General features: G+C 44.0%; 1 protein-coding gene across 1 annotated transcript; it reads right to left on the bottom strand.

Moving 5' to 3' along the window:
• Positions 1-4,297: 4,297 nt before the first annotated feature.
• On the bottom strand, positions 4,298-12,098 carry LOC132381541 (galectin-9B-like). Its single transcript, XM_059951036.1, has 4 exons — positions 12,055-12,098; positions 7,374-7,462; positions 4,967-5,159; positions 4,298-4,825 (listed from the first exon to the last, which is right to left on the bottom strand). Exons 1-4 carry the CDS (start codon positions 12,082-12,084, stop codon positions 4,676-4,678), a joined length of 462 nt encoding a protein of 153 aa, XP_059807019.1. The 5' UTR covers positions 12,085-12,098; the 3' UTR covers positions 4,298-4,675.
• Positions 12,099-18,934: the final 6,836 nt, after the last annotated feature.

Here is an 18,934-nt window from a genome sequence, read left to right as displayed (position 1 = left end):
ATGGAGCAGCCATCGTCAGAGTGGACAGAGATCTCCAGAGGGAAGATTTTTAGCTCTTAAAGGCTTCAAGTCCCGGATGACTACAACTGCAGGAAGTGCATCCAGCTGCAGCTGCAGTAAGGAGTTGGAGCTGGAACTGGATGAACTCCGGATCATTTGGGAGGTTGAGGACATGGTAGACAGGACATATAGAGATGTAGTTAAACCCAGGAAAATGGATGACAATCAGGAAGGGAAAAGGAGTTAATTCAGAGTAGCATCTTCCCACCCTGTCATTTGTCATTTTCTTTTCTCAGCCAAAAATGTCAACTGTTATTCCTCTTGTACAATGTCCTGTGTATGTTACTCAAAATGGCTTCTTTGGTTTGTTACGAGCAGGAATGCTTCTTTGTCGGATAAGTGTTTCTCTCGCCGTTGTTTCGCTTTAGAATGGCTGATATGGTAATTGTATTCATTTGTTAATCAATGGGGAATGTTATTGTGTCTTGTGATGCTGGGAACTTGGGGGAGGGGTTTTCACGGGTTTTTGGTCTGAGGGGGGTCGGGAGGAAGACGCCGAGGAAGGTGGACGTGCGCTGGACTGCTCGTAAGACCACTGGGGTGGTCCCAGGTGCGACGGCGTGGCGGTCGGATGGGTCGTTGGTTCGATGGTTGAGCTCCAATGAGTGCACTAAACAGACTGAACTTTCATAAATTGGCGCCTTTTGTTTTTTCCTTATATATATATTGTGTTGCCTAATACTCTTTTAATTTTAGTAAACTCTTTAAAGTGTATTTTATAACTGTATTTGTTGTAGGTTTGATACTGTGGGTGGGCGCGAGGCATAAACTCGATTCTCACAGCACCTGCGCGAACGGGAGGTGGGTTGGTGAGTGGCTGGATCTCCGTTTCCCCTAGACATATACCAGCCTTTTGGGTAAGTGTTACATTTGTGGGGGCTCATCCGGGATTGGATTGTCAGGGGCTGTGGAATCAGAATCATCTTCCTCTGTGTAGGCAGCAGAGGAAGATGGACAGAGATAAGATTGCTTGTTGGTGCGAATTTGAAGGTGTACTGGTGTAGTACGAACACACCTGCACTAGTGAGCGGAGTGGATTTTCGAGTTTCGGGAGACGCGGTAGTACGGGGGTTAAGTTTGCTAAAAGGTATTGGGCAGGTAGTATTGGTAGCTAGTCGGTGTGGTAAAGAGGTGGAGTCTAGCTGGGTGTTGGCTAGTACGAGTGCTGACGCCAGGACGGTGGAACAGCCAGCGACGGTCAGTGTACCGGGGGAGGAGGGGCTGTGGGGGCTCCACTCCTTCTCCAAGGATGAGGCTGAGGAGACATCGGAGGAGGAGCTAGAGCTAGAGGTGGACCCCCGAGAGGTGGCCGGCACTAGTAAAGGAAGGTGGGAAGAGGGAATCGTGACTAGGCCCCGCCCCCCAGGTACACTGGAAGCCTCGGAGCTGGCAGCCGCACTTAACTCTTTGGTGGGGGTGGCCAAGAGGCCACGTCTGAAGCTGGGGGTGTTCTCCGGAGCCAAGCCTACTCTGGATGGGGAGGTGGACTATGAGACCTGGATCGAGCATACGTCCTTGATGTTAGAGGAGTGGCCAGGCTCGGAGGAGGAGAAGAGGCAGCGATTGGTGGGAAGTTTGAGGGGTTTAGCAGCCAAAACCGTCCGGGAGTTGAAAGCTGAGAAGCCTGGGGCCTCAGTGGAGGAATGTATAGAAGTTTTGGAGGGAGCGTTTGGGTTGTCAGGGGAACCCTGGCTGCTTTTAGCAGAGTTCCAACGCCTGGAACAATGTAGAGGGGAAAAGCTCTCCGAGTACATATTTAGGATGGAGGGGATGCTCTTGGGGCTGCGGGGCGTAGTGAAGGCGACTGACGTGGCTAGCGTGAGGATGAGTCAGATATTCAGTGGCTCTCTGGAGGAGGACAAGGTGGCGTGGACTATCCGGCAGGCTTATAGGAAAGGCCCCCCTCCATCGTTCAGTCAACTGATTAGAGAGGTGCGGGAGGAAGAGAGAGCGTTGGGGCAGAAAAGGGGCGCGGGCCTATGGGAGCGATCCTCAGCGATACAGGAAGTGGTGGCTGGGTGGAATGACAATCCCCAGGGGAGTAGGGGACCCCCTCTGGAGGGGAGGGACAGGGGAGGTACCCATTCTCAGGGGCAATCAGTGCAGTGGATTGGGAGCGGGAGCCGTCCTAGGAGAGGAGGGGCGGCAGGCAGCATGTGCTTTAACTGTGGGAAAGAGGGGCATTTCAGGCGGGACTGTGGGCGGCCGAGGGTGTGCTATAGCTGTGGAGAGGAGGGACACTTTAGCTGGGATTGTGAGAGACAAGGAGTCCCGCGGAGGACAAACCCCCCTACGACTAAAAAGGGAGAGGTGTCGGGAAACTTAGGAGAGGCTCAGTGAGGGAATGGACTGGAGCCTCTGGAGGAACACGTTCCCAGAGATCAGCCAGAAGACCACTGGGTGCCCACGCCTCTATTCCAGATGGGCTGGTAGGACCCCGTGCCAGTGTGGGTCTATGGATAGAGGGAGTTTACCCAAAAGCCACTCTTGATACGGGATCGCAGGTGACCTTATTGTACCGGTCTTTCTACAACCAATATCTAAAGCACTTGCCCGTAACCCCATTTGACGCCCTGCAGATTTGGAGTGTGAGCGAGGGTGACTACCCGTACGATGGGTACCTATCGGTGAGATTGGAGTTCTCGGAGGGCGATGTGGGAGTATCTGAAGCTGTTGAGACGTTGGTGTTGGTGTGTCCTGACCCAGTGGAAACCGGTGGTGCTGCCCTCCTGGTGGGGACTAACTCCCCTGTGGTGCGACGGCTCCTGGGAGCTTGTAAGGAGAAAGGGGGGGAAGACTTTCTGGAGACCCTCTCGGTGCATCCAGTGTTTCGACCAGGGTTCGGGAGGAAGACGCCAAGGAAGGTGGACGTGCGCTGGACTGCTCGTAAGACCACCGGGGTGGTCGCAGGTGCGATGGCGTGGCGGTCGGATGGGTCGTTGGTTCGATGGTTGAGCTCCAACGAGTGCACTAAACAGACTGAACTTTGATAAGTTGGCGCCTTTTGTTTTTTTACAATATATATTGTATTGTCTAATACTCTTTTAATTTTAGTAAACTCTTTAAAGCGTATTTCATAACTGTATTTGTTGTGGGTCTGATACTGTGGGCAGGCGCGAGGCATAAACTCGATTCTCACAGCACCTGCGCGAACGGGAGGTGGGTTGGTGAGTGGCTGGATCTCCGTTTCCCCTAGACATATACCAGCCTTTTGGGTAAGTGTTACACTCTCCATAGATACTTCCTGACATGCTGAGTTGCCCCTAACATTCTGTGTGTGTTGTTCTGGATTTCCAGCAACTGCAGAATCTCTTGTGCTTCTGGCAATAATATTTAATGCTGGTGCTCAGGAAGTTGGAGTGTCCTTGGCCAAGCTTTTCCATTGAGACTACAACACTGAGCTGTGATGCCCACATCATTTCAATGAATAATAATAATGATAGGACATCAAGAGAGACAGGTATCTCACCAGGGAAAATGAGATAATCTATTGTCAACAACAAAGAAGCATGCAGCTAACACTCGGCAGAAGGTATTTTACAGAACAAGGTAAAACAACAACAGGAGGAGGATACGCTGGAGCAACCTAAAACAGAAAGACAGTCAGTGACAGACTGGTGGAAACCAGGAGCAAAACCCATCGCATTTGCATGGTGTCCATCACACAGGTAGTATTCAACAATGAGGGGCATGTTGGGGCCAGTCAAAGAGCTCAGCTTTTTCAAGAAAGGAGCAAGAGCTGGTGGGGTTTGGCTGGAGATATTCTCACAAGGAGAGCAGAAATCTCAGAGGGTTTGATGAAGATTGGGATGGAGAAGGGCAAGGTATTTCAAACTAATTTACAGGAGTGGGGATTGCTAGAAAAATGTGTTCATTCCCACCCCTAAGGATACTGCAGTCTCCTTCAGAACCCTTTCCCTGAAGGATATTGTGATAAAAATCTGGATTACCAGACACCAATTTCTTGGGAACTATTAGTGACAGGACCTCGTTCTAAACCTGCATGATATAGTCAACTCAAATTAACTTCCACAGCCACTGTTGTGGGTTTTTGAATTTAGGATATTTTGCACAGACCTCAGGGTTACTGGAGTAATAACAGTATTTTTCCTACACAGAGAGTGGTGGGTGTATGGTACACTTGTCGTCGTTTCTCGTGCCCCACAAACGACCAGGAGACGCAGAAGATTCTTCAAGAAGTATTAAACTTTAATTTGCAAATCAAAGCTGAGACAGTCATTGAGTTAGTCGCTGATTGCCCACCAATCCTTGGACATAGCATGTTTTATAGCAATCTCCTGGTTTAGTTGCATTAGCATATCCAATCGGTCTATAGTTGCATTTCACAAGCACATCCGCCACTATTGTTTCTACCCATTGACTTAATCATGTTCTAATCTACATCTCTTAGCTACCTCTCATTAACCCACCATCGTCTTCTACATTCTTAAGATTTCATTCTCCTACTAAATTGGGTACATGCATAGCAAATAACAAGTTTCAAAGCTGACTACATAGTTTTGGTTACACAGCAAATAATGCAACTTTTATACTCCAATACACGCTGCCGAGGTTGGTGCTCAAGTCTGATACATTACAGACATTTAAGAAACTCTTAACAGGCAAGCTGCTGTGTGCTACCTACATTTGGGTTTTTAAAAGTGATGGTTTTCACATGAACATCTCCCCTAATTGACAGGGTGTCCACTCCAGTCAGGGGCAGCCTGTGGTTGTAATCCAACAAGTGTTGTCCATTCGCATAAACCTGTGGAAGATAGGAAGGTTACTTACAACATCTCAAGTCATAGAGTTGAACAGCATGGAAACAGGCCCTTTGGCCCACTAAGCCCCTGCCAACCTTTAACACTGATTATGCTGTAATTGTAACTGAGGCCAATCCTCATACCTGGAAACCATGATTCTGTGTTTTAAACATCAGCTCAAAGTACATCCCGACTTTGATGGGAATCTCCTTTTTCCTCTCTTCACATCCCCAGCGTTCGCACTGCAGCGTATTGCAGACCACAGCAGGTTCATCATAGCGTACAGCGAAGTGAAAGGCAATGTCACTGGAGCCACACATGAAATTCACGGAAAACCTTAAGAACAAAGTTCAGACAGTGAGCTTCTTTTGTCTGTAAACCTCCAACAGTCTGTGTCACCAGAGTAGCATGTGAACCAGTCATGACAGAAACATGGTTTTAACTGAAAGATATTGTGTAGTTTGAAAGGAGCATCTGTGGACTTAAAAAAGCTGATGTGCACTATTGGTATTGGCTTATGGTTGTCACTTGTTTGAAGTTCAAAATTCTAAGTAAAGTTTTTATCAAAGTAGATATATGTCACCAGATATAACTCTGAGGTTCACTTTCTTGCAAGCAAACTCAAAAAATCCTTAATAGAATAACAACCATAATAAAATCAATGAATGACTGCACCAACTGGGCATTCAGCCAGTGTGCAAAAGACAAGAAACTGTGCGCACACAAAAAACCAATAATAAATAAATAAATGAATAGATAGATAGATAAGCAATAAGTATTGAGAACATGAGATGAAGAGTCCATGAAAGTGAAACACACACACAATGGTGGAGGATACCACAGTCTATGGGAAAGTGAGTCCTTAAGTCCATAAAATGAGTTTGTGTGAAATGAAAGGAAGTCCATCAGTTATGAGAACATCTCAGTGATATGATGAGTGAAGTTACCCCTCTGGATCAAGAGCCTGATGGCTGAAGGATAATAACTGTTGCTGAACTGATGGTGTGAGTTTGAGGATGCCGTACCTTCTTCCTGATGGTATTGGAGTATAAAAATTGCATTGTTTGCTGTGTAACCAAAACTATGTAGTCTGAGTTTGCTATTTGCTATGCATGTATCCAATTGAATGTAGAAGACAATGGTGTGATAATGAGAGGTAGCTAAAAGATGTGGATTATGTAGTCTGAGTTTGCTATTTGCTATGCATGTATCCAATTGAATGTAGAAGATAATGGTGTGGTAATGAGAGGTAGCTAACAGATGTAGATTAGAACATGATTAAGTCAATAGGTAGAAACAATAGTGGTAGATGTACTTGTGATACGCAACTATAGACCGATTGGATATGCTAATACAACTAAACCAGGAGATTGCTATAAAAAATGCTATGTACAGGAATCGGTGGGCAATCAGCAACTAGCTCAATGACTGTCTCAGCTTTGATTTGCAAATTAAAGTTTAATACTTCTTGAAGAATCTTCTGCGTCTCCTGGTCGTTTGTGGGGCACGAGAAACCACGACAATGGCAGCAGTGAGAAGCAAGCATGGCCTGGCTGGTGGGGGTCCATGCTAATGGATGCACCTTTCCTGTGTTAATGCTCCTTATAGATGTGCTCAATGTGTGTTAGTGTACAGAGGGGGGAGCTTCATCCATGATGGGCTGCGCAGTATCCGTTCAAGGGCATTGGTGTTTCCATACAGTCAGTCAATGTACTCTCCATGTAGTGGAACACAATGAATAGCTTATCTTGTATACTGTTCATACAGATCAGATCATTACACAATGCATTGAGCTAGAACAAGGCCAAACGATAACGATGCAGACTAAATGATCAAAAGCTACAGAGAAAATACAAAGCAAGTAAACAATAAAGTGCACAATCTTTACGAGGTAGATTGTCAGATCAAGCATCCACCTTATCATACAAGAGTGAGTTAACAGTGGGATTGAAGCTGTCCTTGAGTCTGGTGGTACATACTTACAGGCTTTTGTATTAAGGTAGATATCTTTCTTATATTTGTATCTTAAAAACTGAATTGTCTGCTCTCCTAAGGAAGCTCATTGACCTGATACATCAACTTTGTTTCTGTCTCCACAGATGCTGCCTAACCTGATGAGGATTTCCAGCATTCTCTGTATTAACAGGTTTCCAGCATCTGCAGTGTTTTGATCTTGGCTCAGTACTCAGGTAAGTTTTGATGTTGTGTTTAATAACAAACATCTGGTGGGTCAGGAAGTATAGGGATTGGAATGGATGTAGGAGAAAACTTAGGAAAGCAAAAGAAAGCCTGCAGATTCCTTAAATCTGAAACATAAACAAACACTCAACAGTTTATTCAGCATCTGTGGAGAGGAAAAATAAAGTTAATGTTCCAATCAAATACGGATTGATTCATTTCAATATGTTTTTAGAAATTTAATATGTTCCAACATATAAAGACCAAATGATGGAGAAAATATGACCAAATGGTGGACCAGGCTTGATGGGCTGAATGGACAGATTCTGTTCCTTTGTCTGGCCTGAACTGTCAAAGAACTAGATGTCCTACCTCTTTGCATGTTCTGGCACCTGTCCTTGAATTATCATCAGCTTTCCATCTTGAAGTCCATTAATTATACTTCCTCTGAAGGGGATACGCTGAAAGAAGGAATAAATATGCTTAGAATACTCAAAGGACACCATATTTCCTCTTGATTCTGTGGTTGTCATGTGAACATTATCCTCCTTCTCAAAAATACCATTTCCAAAGTTCCTCCAAAGAACATTTGCAACTGATGACAATCTCTTTGCCAACAAAACATCATCAATAAACAACTGGAAAAGAGGTTGGTTGTGACTCCAAAACTTTGGTTACCATGAGCAAGTAGATTAAAACAACATTCAATATAAGAATTAGAGAGATGAGAGGGAATTTCTTTAGCCAGAGATTGATGAATCTGTGGAATTCATTAGCACAGACAGCTATGGAGGCCAAGTCATTGAGTATAATTAAACCTAGAACAGTACAGCACAAGAACTTGTCATCCTGATATTGTGCCAAACCAGTAAAAAAGCAAATCTAAAACACCAAAACACTAATCACTTCCTACCTAAACCATGTCCATATCCCTCCATCTTCCTTACATCCATGTGCCTATCTCTTAAAAGCCCCCAATGTATTTGCCTCTACCACTGTGGTGATATCACCTGACTGGAGAACACTGAGCATGTGTGGGGTTTGCCAGCGTGTATCAGCAAGTGGCGGGATTAAGATGTGTTTGTTTATTTCTGTAAACAAAAGTTCTCTAATTCTTCCAGAATATGATTCCTTACTATTATCCCACTGAATGCGAACATAACATGGTGTCAGAAGTGCTTTTGGAAGAGTATTACGAGAGAATTTAGAACCGAAGATAATCGAAAATAAAGAAGAAAAAAGTTCAAACGGTAATCGGTGAAATGGAAGGTTTACTACCCCCACAAAGACTGCAGCTGACTGGGAATGTAGCTGAGAATTGATATTCAAGCAACAGTTTGAGATATATTTACCGGCGATCGGAGTTGACAGAAAAGCGGACAAAACCAAAGCGGCAATCCTGCTCCATGTAATCGGAAATGACATGATAGAAGTATACAATAATTTTGTCTTTGAAGATGGAAACAATTTCAATTTAAAGTTGATAATGGACAGATTTGAACTATTTTGTATACCTAAGCGTAATTTAACATATGAGCAGTATAAATTCTTCACATGTGCGCAGAGGGCTTCTGAAACAATTGATCAGTGTGTTAAGAATTGCTGAGTTAAGAAAGCATAGTAGAACATGTGAGTTTGGATTGCTCACAGACACTCTTATTAAAGATAGACTGGTTTGTGGCATTCCAGATAATGCTCTGAGAGAAAGGCTTCTGTGTGAGCAAGATTTAAATTTTGAAAAAACTTTCGTGCTCTGCAAAGACCGTAATGTCGCAGGCTGAAGAGCTTTGTGTTGAAAACTGCAATATAAACACTGTAAAAAAGCACAAATTTATCGAGAGATAAAATAATACATTGTGGCGACCCACTTCCTAGCGCACTCGAACCGGCTCACCGGCACAAAGGCCAGGTCTGCTTCACCAACAAAGGGAAAAGCCTGCGGGGGTTTGTGAGTACGAGCTCCTTACGGCATCCGCGCCCGGGGAGGGCGGGATGAGGGAGGCTTTAAAGCCAGACTGTGAAGTTCGAATAAATACTTTCTTTAACTGCAGTTTACCGACTCCGTGTCGTTATTTTAGCGCTGCGTGTAGCTCACCGCTACAATTGGTGACCCCGACGGTCCAAACGATTTTTGGACCGGAGATGACCGACGCCGCATCTGTTCATGCGATTTCGTTGAAACTGCCAGGCTTCTGGATGCTGCGACCTCACCTGTGGTTCCAGCAAGCAGAAGCCAATTCCACGTTCGCCAGATAACCTCGGAGGACACCCGCTACTACTACGTGGTGAGCTCCCTCGACCAGGACACAGCGGCCCAGGTCGCGGAGTTCGTACAGTCTGCCCCGGCAGACGGCAAGTACACGGAATTCAAAGCCCTGCTCCTCAGGACTTTCGGACTCTCACGGCGCGAGCGGGCTGCCCGTTTACTGCACCTGGATGGCTTGGGCGACAGACCTCCTTTGGCTTTAATGAATGAGATGTTGTCTCTGGCCGGCGAACACAACCCCTGCCTCATGTTTGAGCAGGCATTCCTGGAGCAGCTGCCCGAGGACTTACGCCTGCTGCTCGCGCCCGGGCGGAATGAGGGAGGCTTTAAAGCAAGGCTGTGAAGTTCGAATAAATTCTTTCTTTAACTGCAGTTTACCGACTCCGTGTCGTTATTTTAGCGCTGCGTGTAGCACACCGCTACAACATCGACAAAACCAACGGAGAGCAAGACGGCATTTGAAATAAAAGTAATGTGATCGCTGTGCGCGGGAACACCGTCCAAATCAGTGTTTGGCATTTGGCAAACTTTGTTGCAACTGTAGCAAGATTAATCATTTTTCACGCTGTTGTAGAAGTAGAAAGAAGGAAAATAAGATGAAACAAGTAATGCAGTGATTGAAAATGAACGTACGGAATTTTATATAGATGTGCTTTATGAAAATGCTGACATGGAGAATATAAAAGCAGTAGCTGCAGTGTCTGAGACGACCAAACAGGAGGTAATTGACGTGGAAAAGCAATGACAGGAAGAAATTGCTTCAATGCAAGCGATAATGAAAGAGACACTGAGAGAATCACTGTCCAGAGCAAGAATGCTCACAATGGGCACAGTATCAGCAAGAAGTGAAAGCACAAGTAATGGAATTAAGAAGTTTTATTGAAATGATGAAGTCTCAGCATAAAAAAGAGAATTACACAGCTAATGAATGAATTAGATGAAAAGAAGATCGGTATTTCATTACAAATGGAAGCGGAAGAAATTAGGAAAGATTCAGACCAAGCAGAAACAGGGAAGCAGATTGCTGAGGAGGATAGTGTGAACTGCTTCCCTGAAATTCCAGATTCTAACCAGGAGACATGTGAGAGTATACCAAAAAGTTTAGTTGAGATACATGAAGAACAGCTTAAAGCAGAAAAGAAGCAGCACAAGAAGAATCATGGCACAGATAGGGAAGAGCCAACTTCAGAGTTTCAGTTAGCTGATATAGATTTGTTTATTGGTCAATGTTGTTATTTGTTTTTCTTTTTAAGGAAAAGAAAATGTGATTCTTCAGAGATTTACGTAACGGATGCAGATGAGACAAAACACGTAAATAATAACAAGGAAACCTGTCTCCGAAGACTCAACATCCTTCCTGTAGTGGGGCAACCTGAACTCTAGTTTTAGAAATATACGATCATGCATTTTGGTAAAAGGAACCATAGTGCAGACTATTATCTAAATGGAGAGAAGGTTCAGATATCAGAGATGCAGATGGTCTTAGGAGTCCTCATGCAAGTCTCCCAGAAGGTTAATATTTCGGTTGCATCAGTGGTAAAGAAAGCAAATGCAATGTTGGCATTCATTTCAAAGGGAATGGAATATAAAAACAAGGAAATAATGCTGAGCTTTTATAAGATACTAGTCAGGCTGCACTTGGAGTATTGTCAACTGTATTGGGTCCCATAACTCAGAAAGGATGTGTTGTCATTGGAAAGAGTTCAGAGGAGTTTCACGAGGATGATTCCAGGAATGAAAGGGTTGACATATGAGGAGCGTTTGGCAGCTTTGGGGCTGTATTCACTCGAATGCAGGAGAATCTCTGAAACCTCCTGAATGTGGAGAGGATGTTTCCTATGGTAGAGGAATCCAAAACTAGAGGGCACAGCCTCAAAATTGAGGGGTGACTCTTTAAAACAGAGGTAAGGAGGAATTTTTTTAGCCAGAGAGTAGTGAATCTGTGGAATGCTCTGCCGCAGACTGTGGTGGAGACCATCTCAGTGGGTATATTTAAGGCAGAAGTTGATCGTTTCCTGATCAATCAGGATGTCAAAGGACATGGCGAGAAGGCAGGTATATGGAGTTGAGTGGGATCCAGGATCAGCCATGATGGAATGGAGGACTAGACTCAATGGGCTGAATGGCCTGATTCTGCTCCTATGTCTTATGGTCCAATGCTCCAGATGTGACCTAACTTGAGTTTTCTAAAGTTGCATACGACCTCCTAACTTTTGAATTCAGTGCTTGGACAAATAAAAACAGCCATTCCTTAAGCCTTTTTAACCACCTCATCAACCTGTGTAGCCATCTTCAACATGCTATGAATTTTGATGGCAAGATCTCTCTGCTCTACAGCACCTTGCCCTCAACAGTGTACTGTCTCCTTGCATTTGCCCTTACTCCCCGAGTCCACTTCGCTCCCCCAATCCCTCTCCTTCTCCTTTTCTCTCAGCTTGTCTTACTCTTCCTCAGTTTCTCCACTTTTCCCAGCCTGTACGACCCTGTCTCTGTATCTATCCCTCTGCCTCACCCTTTTGGTTCCTCTAACCCTAAAACCTCATTCTCCCTCCCTCCCAGTCCCTTTCCCTCCTCCAGTCCCTCTCCTGTTATCTGCAACCTCTCACCAAAAGCTCTTCCCACATTCTCACCACCACCCCCTGATCATTGGCTCAATCCCCCCCCCCCCCCGAAACAAGGCAAAGAATGAGAGAAACAAGCAGATATTGTCTGGAAAAACGACAAAATAGTAAAGGAGCAGACGAGGACCCGCTACCGGTCTAATCGGGCAGGTCTTCTGGGTCCTACCGGGTCGTAGATCGGCAGTTGTTCCATCATCTTGCTGGTTCTCAGGTAGCTCTGCTCCGGACACTGGGACAGAAACTGGGTGAGATCCTGAGTTATTGAGATTAGCAAACTAACAGCGAGAAATAAATAGAATGAGTCTCAACCCAATGACGAAAGCTTATTGGTTGCGGTTTGTCAAAGTAACACCTAACCGACTGTTCCCAGCCTCACTTCAGTGCCTTCAGAAATCACTTACTTTGTGAGTATAAACATTTATTGTTGCACAAGAGTTATCAGCTACTTCTTGTTTATTACCACTTAACCCATTAGCTTTCGACACCCAAGATCCAAGAGATTGCTCAATCAAGCAGAGCAGCATCCATGCATAAAAGGCTTCCTAACCATTCTCTGTAAGGGAGCGCGGGGATTCCTTTTGTTGCAAGGATGAACCCTAACCTTTGCTTTCTCCCCGAGGTGTTACTCCCAAGGAGTAATAGAAGGAAAGAAGGAGTTTGCCTTGCTGTATCATTAAGCAAAGTGTATCGTTAAAGTGGATCAGGATTACATCTCCCTCTCCCTCTCCCTCTCATCTACTTAGACCATAAGACATTTACTGCTCCCATTCTCTTCAGTTCCCTACCCTTTTGAGCCGCAGGGCCAGACTCAGTGCCAGAGGCACAGCCAATGTGGCTTCCTCCACACCCCCCCCCCCCCACAATTGTACTCAAAATGGAGTACTTATTCTTGAGGGGGAATGACCACAGGGGTTCTCTTCACTATGTGAAGTTCTTCCTTCCCTCTCCTGACAGTCACATGTTTATCTGTCTCCTGGAGCCTTGGGTGAATACCTCCCTGTAGCTCCTGTTTGTCACCTAACAAGCTGAAGGTCATCAAACTACAACTCCAGTTCCTAAACATGGTCTCTAAGGAGTTACATCTCAATGCAACCGGTGTAGATGTGGCCATCGGGGGGCTGGTAGTCTCCCGAAATCCCACATTTGACACTCAGAACAGAACACTGGCCCTGTAGACATACTGCCTATTCTCTCAAGAGCTAAATAAGAAAAAAATAAATATGAAATAAGGAATGAACTTACCTACTTACCTTGCCTCTGCCTGTTCTTGCTGAAGCTCTGTTGAAACAAAGCCTTACCACTCTGACTCAGACCACTCCCAATCCAGACGCTACTCTAGACGGAACTACTCTTTTATGGAGACTGGGTTTTTAAAGCTCTTCACTACACTTGTATGGGAACAATTCTACTGCATCTGCACAGCACTCAAATTAATGACTCCTGCTGAAAAAGCTTCTTGCCTTTTAAAACTCTTAGCTGGACCTGTGTGGGAGCACTTCTACTGCATCTGCACAGTACTCCAATCAGTTGTCTCTCTCTATCTCCTTGTCTTTATCTCCAACTTTTAGCACCAGTCACAACCCAGTCTAAGAAAAGATCCCCAACTTGCACAAAGAAATTGCCTCTTTTCATACTCTTCAGGACCCCTTCACATATATCATATGTGGTTGGTCCAGTGCTGGTCCAGACAAACATTATCTCACCATTATCTACACTCAAGGCTGTAGACCAGTTGTAACACTAAGTTCTCAAAATATTGCTGTAGATTGCATTGTATGGACTTTCTCAGAACTTTCCCACATCCCAGACTAACAACATTTTCTCTTTCAAACTTCCAGTTTGTGTTACACATTTTAGCATATACCAAGGAGGAAGCAAATTTAACTTTTTCATGCATAGTAATGGAGAGAGAGCAGTGCAGGTGGATACCTAAAGAGCAAGAGCAGGTAGAATGTGAGAACAAGAATATATCATTTTGGTGCAAGATGTCTCTGATAACAGTGCAATAGAAGCTATGCACTATGGTAGTGCAGAGGTTCACAATATGTTATTACATCTCGAGTTGTCGAAGTTCAGAGTTCCTTTCCAGCGTTCTCTGTATGAAAGTTTCTACGTTCTTTCTGTGAGTGTGTGGTTTTCTCAGGGTGCTGTGGTTTCCTACTACACTCCAAAGACATACCGGATAGTAGGTGAATTGGTCATTGTAAATTCTCCTGTGATTAGGCTGGTGTTAAATAGGTGGGTTGCTGGGCAACACAGCTCATCGGGCCAGAAAGGCTGTTCCGCGCTGTACCTCTAAATAAAATAAAAACAAACACACAAAATGAGTTCAATGGATATCTTTTTATATTTTTGTACCCAATTACAAAACACACTAAAGCTACCTTTGGCTTTTTTAACTAAATTTCCTACCATTTGCAAATTTAGTAACAATACCTTCCCTTCATTTAGCAAACAATGCCTTCATTTGTATAACTTGATCAAAGTTTAACGTAAATTTATTATCAAAGTACATAATATCAACAGATATAACCCTGAGATGTATTTTCTTATGGGCATTCTCATTAAATCCAATAACCATAATAGTATCAGTGAGAGACCATACCAACAGGATGTTCGACCTGTGTGCAAAAGACAACAAACTGTAAATACAAAAAGAAAGAAATAGATAGATAGATAGATGAATGGATAGATAAAAAAATAAATATATAAGCAAGCATACAATAAATATCAGGAATGTGAAATGAAGAGTCCTTGAAAGTGAATCCATAGGTTGTGGGAACATTTTGGTGACAGAGCAAGTGAAGTTACCCCTTTAATTCAAAAGCCTGATGGTTGAGGGATAATAACTGTTCCTGAACCTGGTGGTGTGGGTCCTGAGGCTCCTCTGCCTTCTTCCTAATAGCAACAGTGAGAAGAGACCATGACCTGTGTGGGGGTGACTCTTAAGATGGATGCTGCTTTCCTGTAACAACACTCCATGTGGATGTGCTCATTGATGGGAAGGGTTTTAGCCATGATGCAGTGAGCTAAAGAAGCTAAAGCACCAGCACCTGTTCCTGAGACACGTTGTCAAACAGAAAATGACAAGTTCAATGTACTTTCCATTTCCTGCTATCTCCTACATACTAATCTAGAATTTTCTGCAGTAACTTTACAAGTAACCATATAACCATATAACCATATAACAATCACAGGCCATCTCGGCCCTCCTAGTCCATGCCGAACTCTTAATCTCACCTAGTCCCACCTACCCGCACTCAGCCCATAACCCTCCACTCCTTTCCTGTCCATATACCTATCCAATTTTACCTTAAGTGACACAACTGAACTGGCCTCTACTACTTCTACAGGAAGCTCATTCCACACAGCTATCACTCTCTGAGTAAAGAAATACCCCCTCGTGTTTCCCTTAAACTTCTGCCCCCTAACTCTCAAATCATGTCCTCTCGTTTGAATCTCCCCTACTCTCAATGGAAACAGCCTATTCACGTCAACTCTATCTATCCTCCTCAAAATTTTAAATACCTCGATCAAATCCCCCCTCAACCTTCTACGCTCCAATGAATAGAGACCTAACTTGTTCAACCTTTCTCTGTAACTTAAGTGCTGAAACCCAGGTAACATCCGAGTAAATCGTCTCTGCACTCTCTCTAATTTATTGATATCTTTCCTATAATTCGGTGACCAGAACTGTACACAATATTCCAAATTTGGCCTTACCAATGCCTTGTACAATTTTAACATTACATCCCAACTTCTGTACTCAATGCTTTGATTTATAAAGGCCAGCGTTCCAAAAGCCTTCTTCACCACCCTATCTACATGAGACTCCACCTTCAGGGAACTATGCACTGTTATTCCTAGATCTCTCTGTTCCACTGCATTCCTCAATGCCCTACCATTTACCCTGTTTGGATTATTCCTGCCAAAATGTAGAACCTCACACTTCTCAGCTTTAAACTCCATCTGCCAATGTTCAGCCCATTCTTCTAACCGGCATAAGTCTCCCTGCAAGCTTTGAAAACCCACCTCATTATCCACAACACCTCCTACCTTAGTATCATCGGCATACTTACTAATCCAATTTACCACCCCATCATCCAGATCATTTATGTATATTACAAACAACATTGGGCCCAAAACAGATCCCTGAGGCACCCCGCTAGTCACTGGCCTCCATCCCGATAAACAATTATCCACCACTACTCTCTGGCATCTCCCATCTAGCCACTGTTGAATCCATTTTATTACTCCAGCATTAATACCTAACGACTGAACCTTCTTAACTAACCTTCAATGTGGAACTTTGTCAAAGGCCTTGCTGAAGTCCATATAGACTACATCCACTGCCTTACCCTCGTCAACATTCCTCGTAACTTCTTCAAAAAATTCAATAAGGTTTGTCAAACATGACCTTCCACGCACAAATCCATGCTGGCTACTCCTAATTAGATTCTGTCTATCCAGATAATTATAAATACTATCTCTAAGAATACTTTCCATTAATTTACCTACCACTGATGTCAAACTGACAGGTCTATAATTGCTAGGCTTACTTCTAGAACCCTTTTTAAACAATGGAACCACATGAGCAATACGCCAATCCTCTGGCACAATCCCCGTTTCTAATGACATCTGAAACCTAACAGGAACATAAAGATTCGGTACCCTCATAATTTCACCCTTAAATGACCTCCATTTCTCTATTTCATCCTTCCCATAAAACAACTTGACCCAATCCACTCTCTCTAAATCCCTTCACATCTCCTCAAAGTTAGCCTTTCTTCAATCAAAAATCTCAACTCTAGGTCCAGTCCTGTCCTTCTCCATAATTATATTGAAGCTAATGCTATTGTGATCACTGGACCCGAAGTGCTCCCCAACACATACATCTGTCAGCTGACCTATCGCATTCCCTAACAGGAGATCCAACACTGCCCCATCTCTAGTTGGTACTTCTATGTATTGTTGCAAAAAACTATCCTGCACACATTTCACAAACTCTAAACCATCCAGCCCTTTTACAGAATGAGCTTCCCAGTCTACGTGTGGAAAATTAAAATCTCCCACAATCACCACCTTGTGTTTACTACAAATATCTGCTATCTCCTTACACATTTGCTCTTCCAGCCTCTTTCAGGCTGAGACCCTTCTTCAGGACTGGAAAAAGAGATTAGAAGTTAGAGTAAGAAGGTGGGGTGAGTGGAGGAAGATGTACAGGGTAGTAGGTGAGAGGTAAAACCGGGAGAAGGAGAGGGAGAGGGGTGAAGTAAAAAGCTGGGAAGTTGATTAGTGAAAGAGAGGGTCTAGTGGGCTTTCCGTCACTCACAGGGCTGGAGAAGGGGGAATCTGATAGGAGAGGAACAGGAGACCAGAGGGAGGTGATGGGCAGGTAAGGAGATAAGGTGAAAGAGGGAAATGGGAATGGAGGGTGGTGAGGTGGGGGTGGGCATTTTTACTGGAACTCAAGAAATCGGTGTTCATGCCATCAGGTTGGAGGCTACCCAGACGGAATACAAGGTGTTGCTCCTCCAACCTGAGTGTGGCCTCATCACAACAGTAGAGGAGGCCGTGCACTGACCGTGTTAGCTTACTAGTTAGCATACGCTATTAGAGAGTCAGTGAACTGGGTTCAATTCCTGTCATTGTCTATATGGAGTTTATACGTTCTCTCCATGACTCCGACATACTAATCTAGAATTTTCTGCAGGACAAGTAGTATTTTATTAATTAACTTCTAGAAATCTAAGTGCCGAACATCCAGTGGAAATATGATTCATTTTATTCCAGCCTTTAACTGAGCTGCCAAACAAGATAAGAGCCCATGGTATTACCGGTAAGATATTAGTATGGGCAGAAGATTGGCTGACTGGCAGGAGGCAAAGAGTGGGAATAAAGGGGGCCTCTTCTAGTTGGCTGCTGGTAATTAGTGGTGTTCCACAGTGGTCAGTTTTGAGACAGATACTTATCATGTTGTATACCAGTGATTTGGAACTTACAGCTTTGTGGCCAAGTATGCAGATGATACAAAGATAGATGGACGGCCGGGTAGTGTTGAGGAAGCAGGGAAACTGCAGAAGCACCGAGACAGATCCGGAGAATCGGCAAAGGAGTGGCAAATGGAACATAGCGTAGAGTAGAGTATGGTCATGCACTTTGGCAGAAGGAATTAAAGTTTAGACTATTTTCTAAATGGGGATAAAGCCAAGGTGCAAAGAGACTTGGGAGCTCTCGTGCATGATTCCCTAAAGATTAACTTGCAGGTTGAGTTGTTGGTGAGAAAGGCAAATGCAATGTTAGTGTTCATTCCAAGAGAACTGGAATATATAAGCAAAGATGTAATGTTGAGTCTTTATAGGGCATTGGTCAGACTGAACTTAAAACAATCAGACCATAAGACATAGGAGCAGATTTAGACCACTTGTCCCATCAAGTCCGCTCCACCATTCTATCATGGCTGATTTATTTTCCCTCTCAGCTCCATTCTCCTGCCTTCTCCCTGTAAGCTTTGCCGCCCTAACTAATCAAGGATCTAATCAACCGCCACTTTAAATATACTTTTAATATTCCATAGATTCACCACCCTCTTTCTAAAGAAATTCTTCTTCATCTCTATTCTAAATCTACCTGCATATTGAAATCCCCCATCATCATCATAATTTTGCCCTGTTCGCATGCCTATTCTATCTCCCATTGTTATTTGTACCCCACATCCTGGCTACTGTATATAACTATATCATGGTCTTTTTACTCTTGCAGTAACATCTCAAAGGATCTCTCCTGGGCTCAACACATTGATGCAATCATGAAGATGACATGCTGTCTGGAGGAGGTTTGGAACGTCACCAAAGACTCTTGGAAATTTGACAGATAGACTATGGTTAGCATTCTGGCTGCATCACTGCCTTTCGTTGAGACTTCAGTGCAGAGAATCACAAGAGGCTGCAGAGAGTTATAAATTCCTCAGTTCAAACTCAACCGTCCTCCAAGGACATCTTTAGGAGGTGGTGCCTTAAGAAGGCAGCATCCCTCACCAAGGATAC

This window comes from Hypanus sabinus, chromosome 26 (assembly GCF_030144855.1).
Source record: "Hypanus sabinus isolate sHypSab1 chromosome 26, sHypSab1.hap1, whole genome shotgun sequence".
Taxonomy (NCBI): Eukaryota; Metazoa; Chordata; class Chondrichthyes; order Myliobatiformes; family Dasyatidae; genus Hypanus; species Hypanus sabinus.
Note: the sequence above shows the minus strand (reverse complement) of the source record. Positions and strands in the feature narration are given on the sequence as shown.

What these genes read in the sequence shown, in the direction of transcription:
- LOC132381541 (XM_059951036.1), bottom strand. Translation starts at nt 12,084, where the DNA reads ATGATGGAACAACTGCCGATCTACGACCCG. An exon ending in AACTGCCGATCTACGACCCG is followed by an intron (nt 7,463 to 12,054) that starts GTAGGACCCAGA and finishes TCCTTCTTTCAG; the next exon opens with CGTATCCCCTTCAGAGGAAG. An exon ending in CACAGAATCATGGTTTCCAG is followed by an intron (nt 4,826 to 4,966) that starts GTATGAGGATTG and finishes TATCTTCCACAG; the next exon opens with GTTTATGCGAATGGACAACA.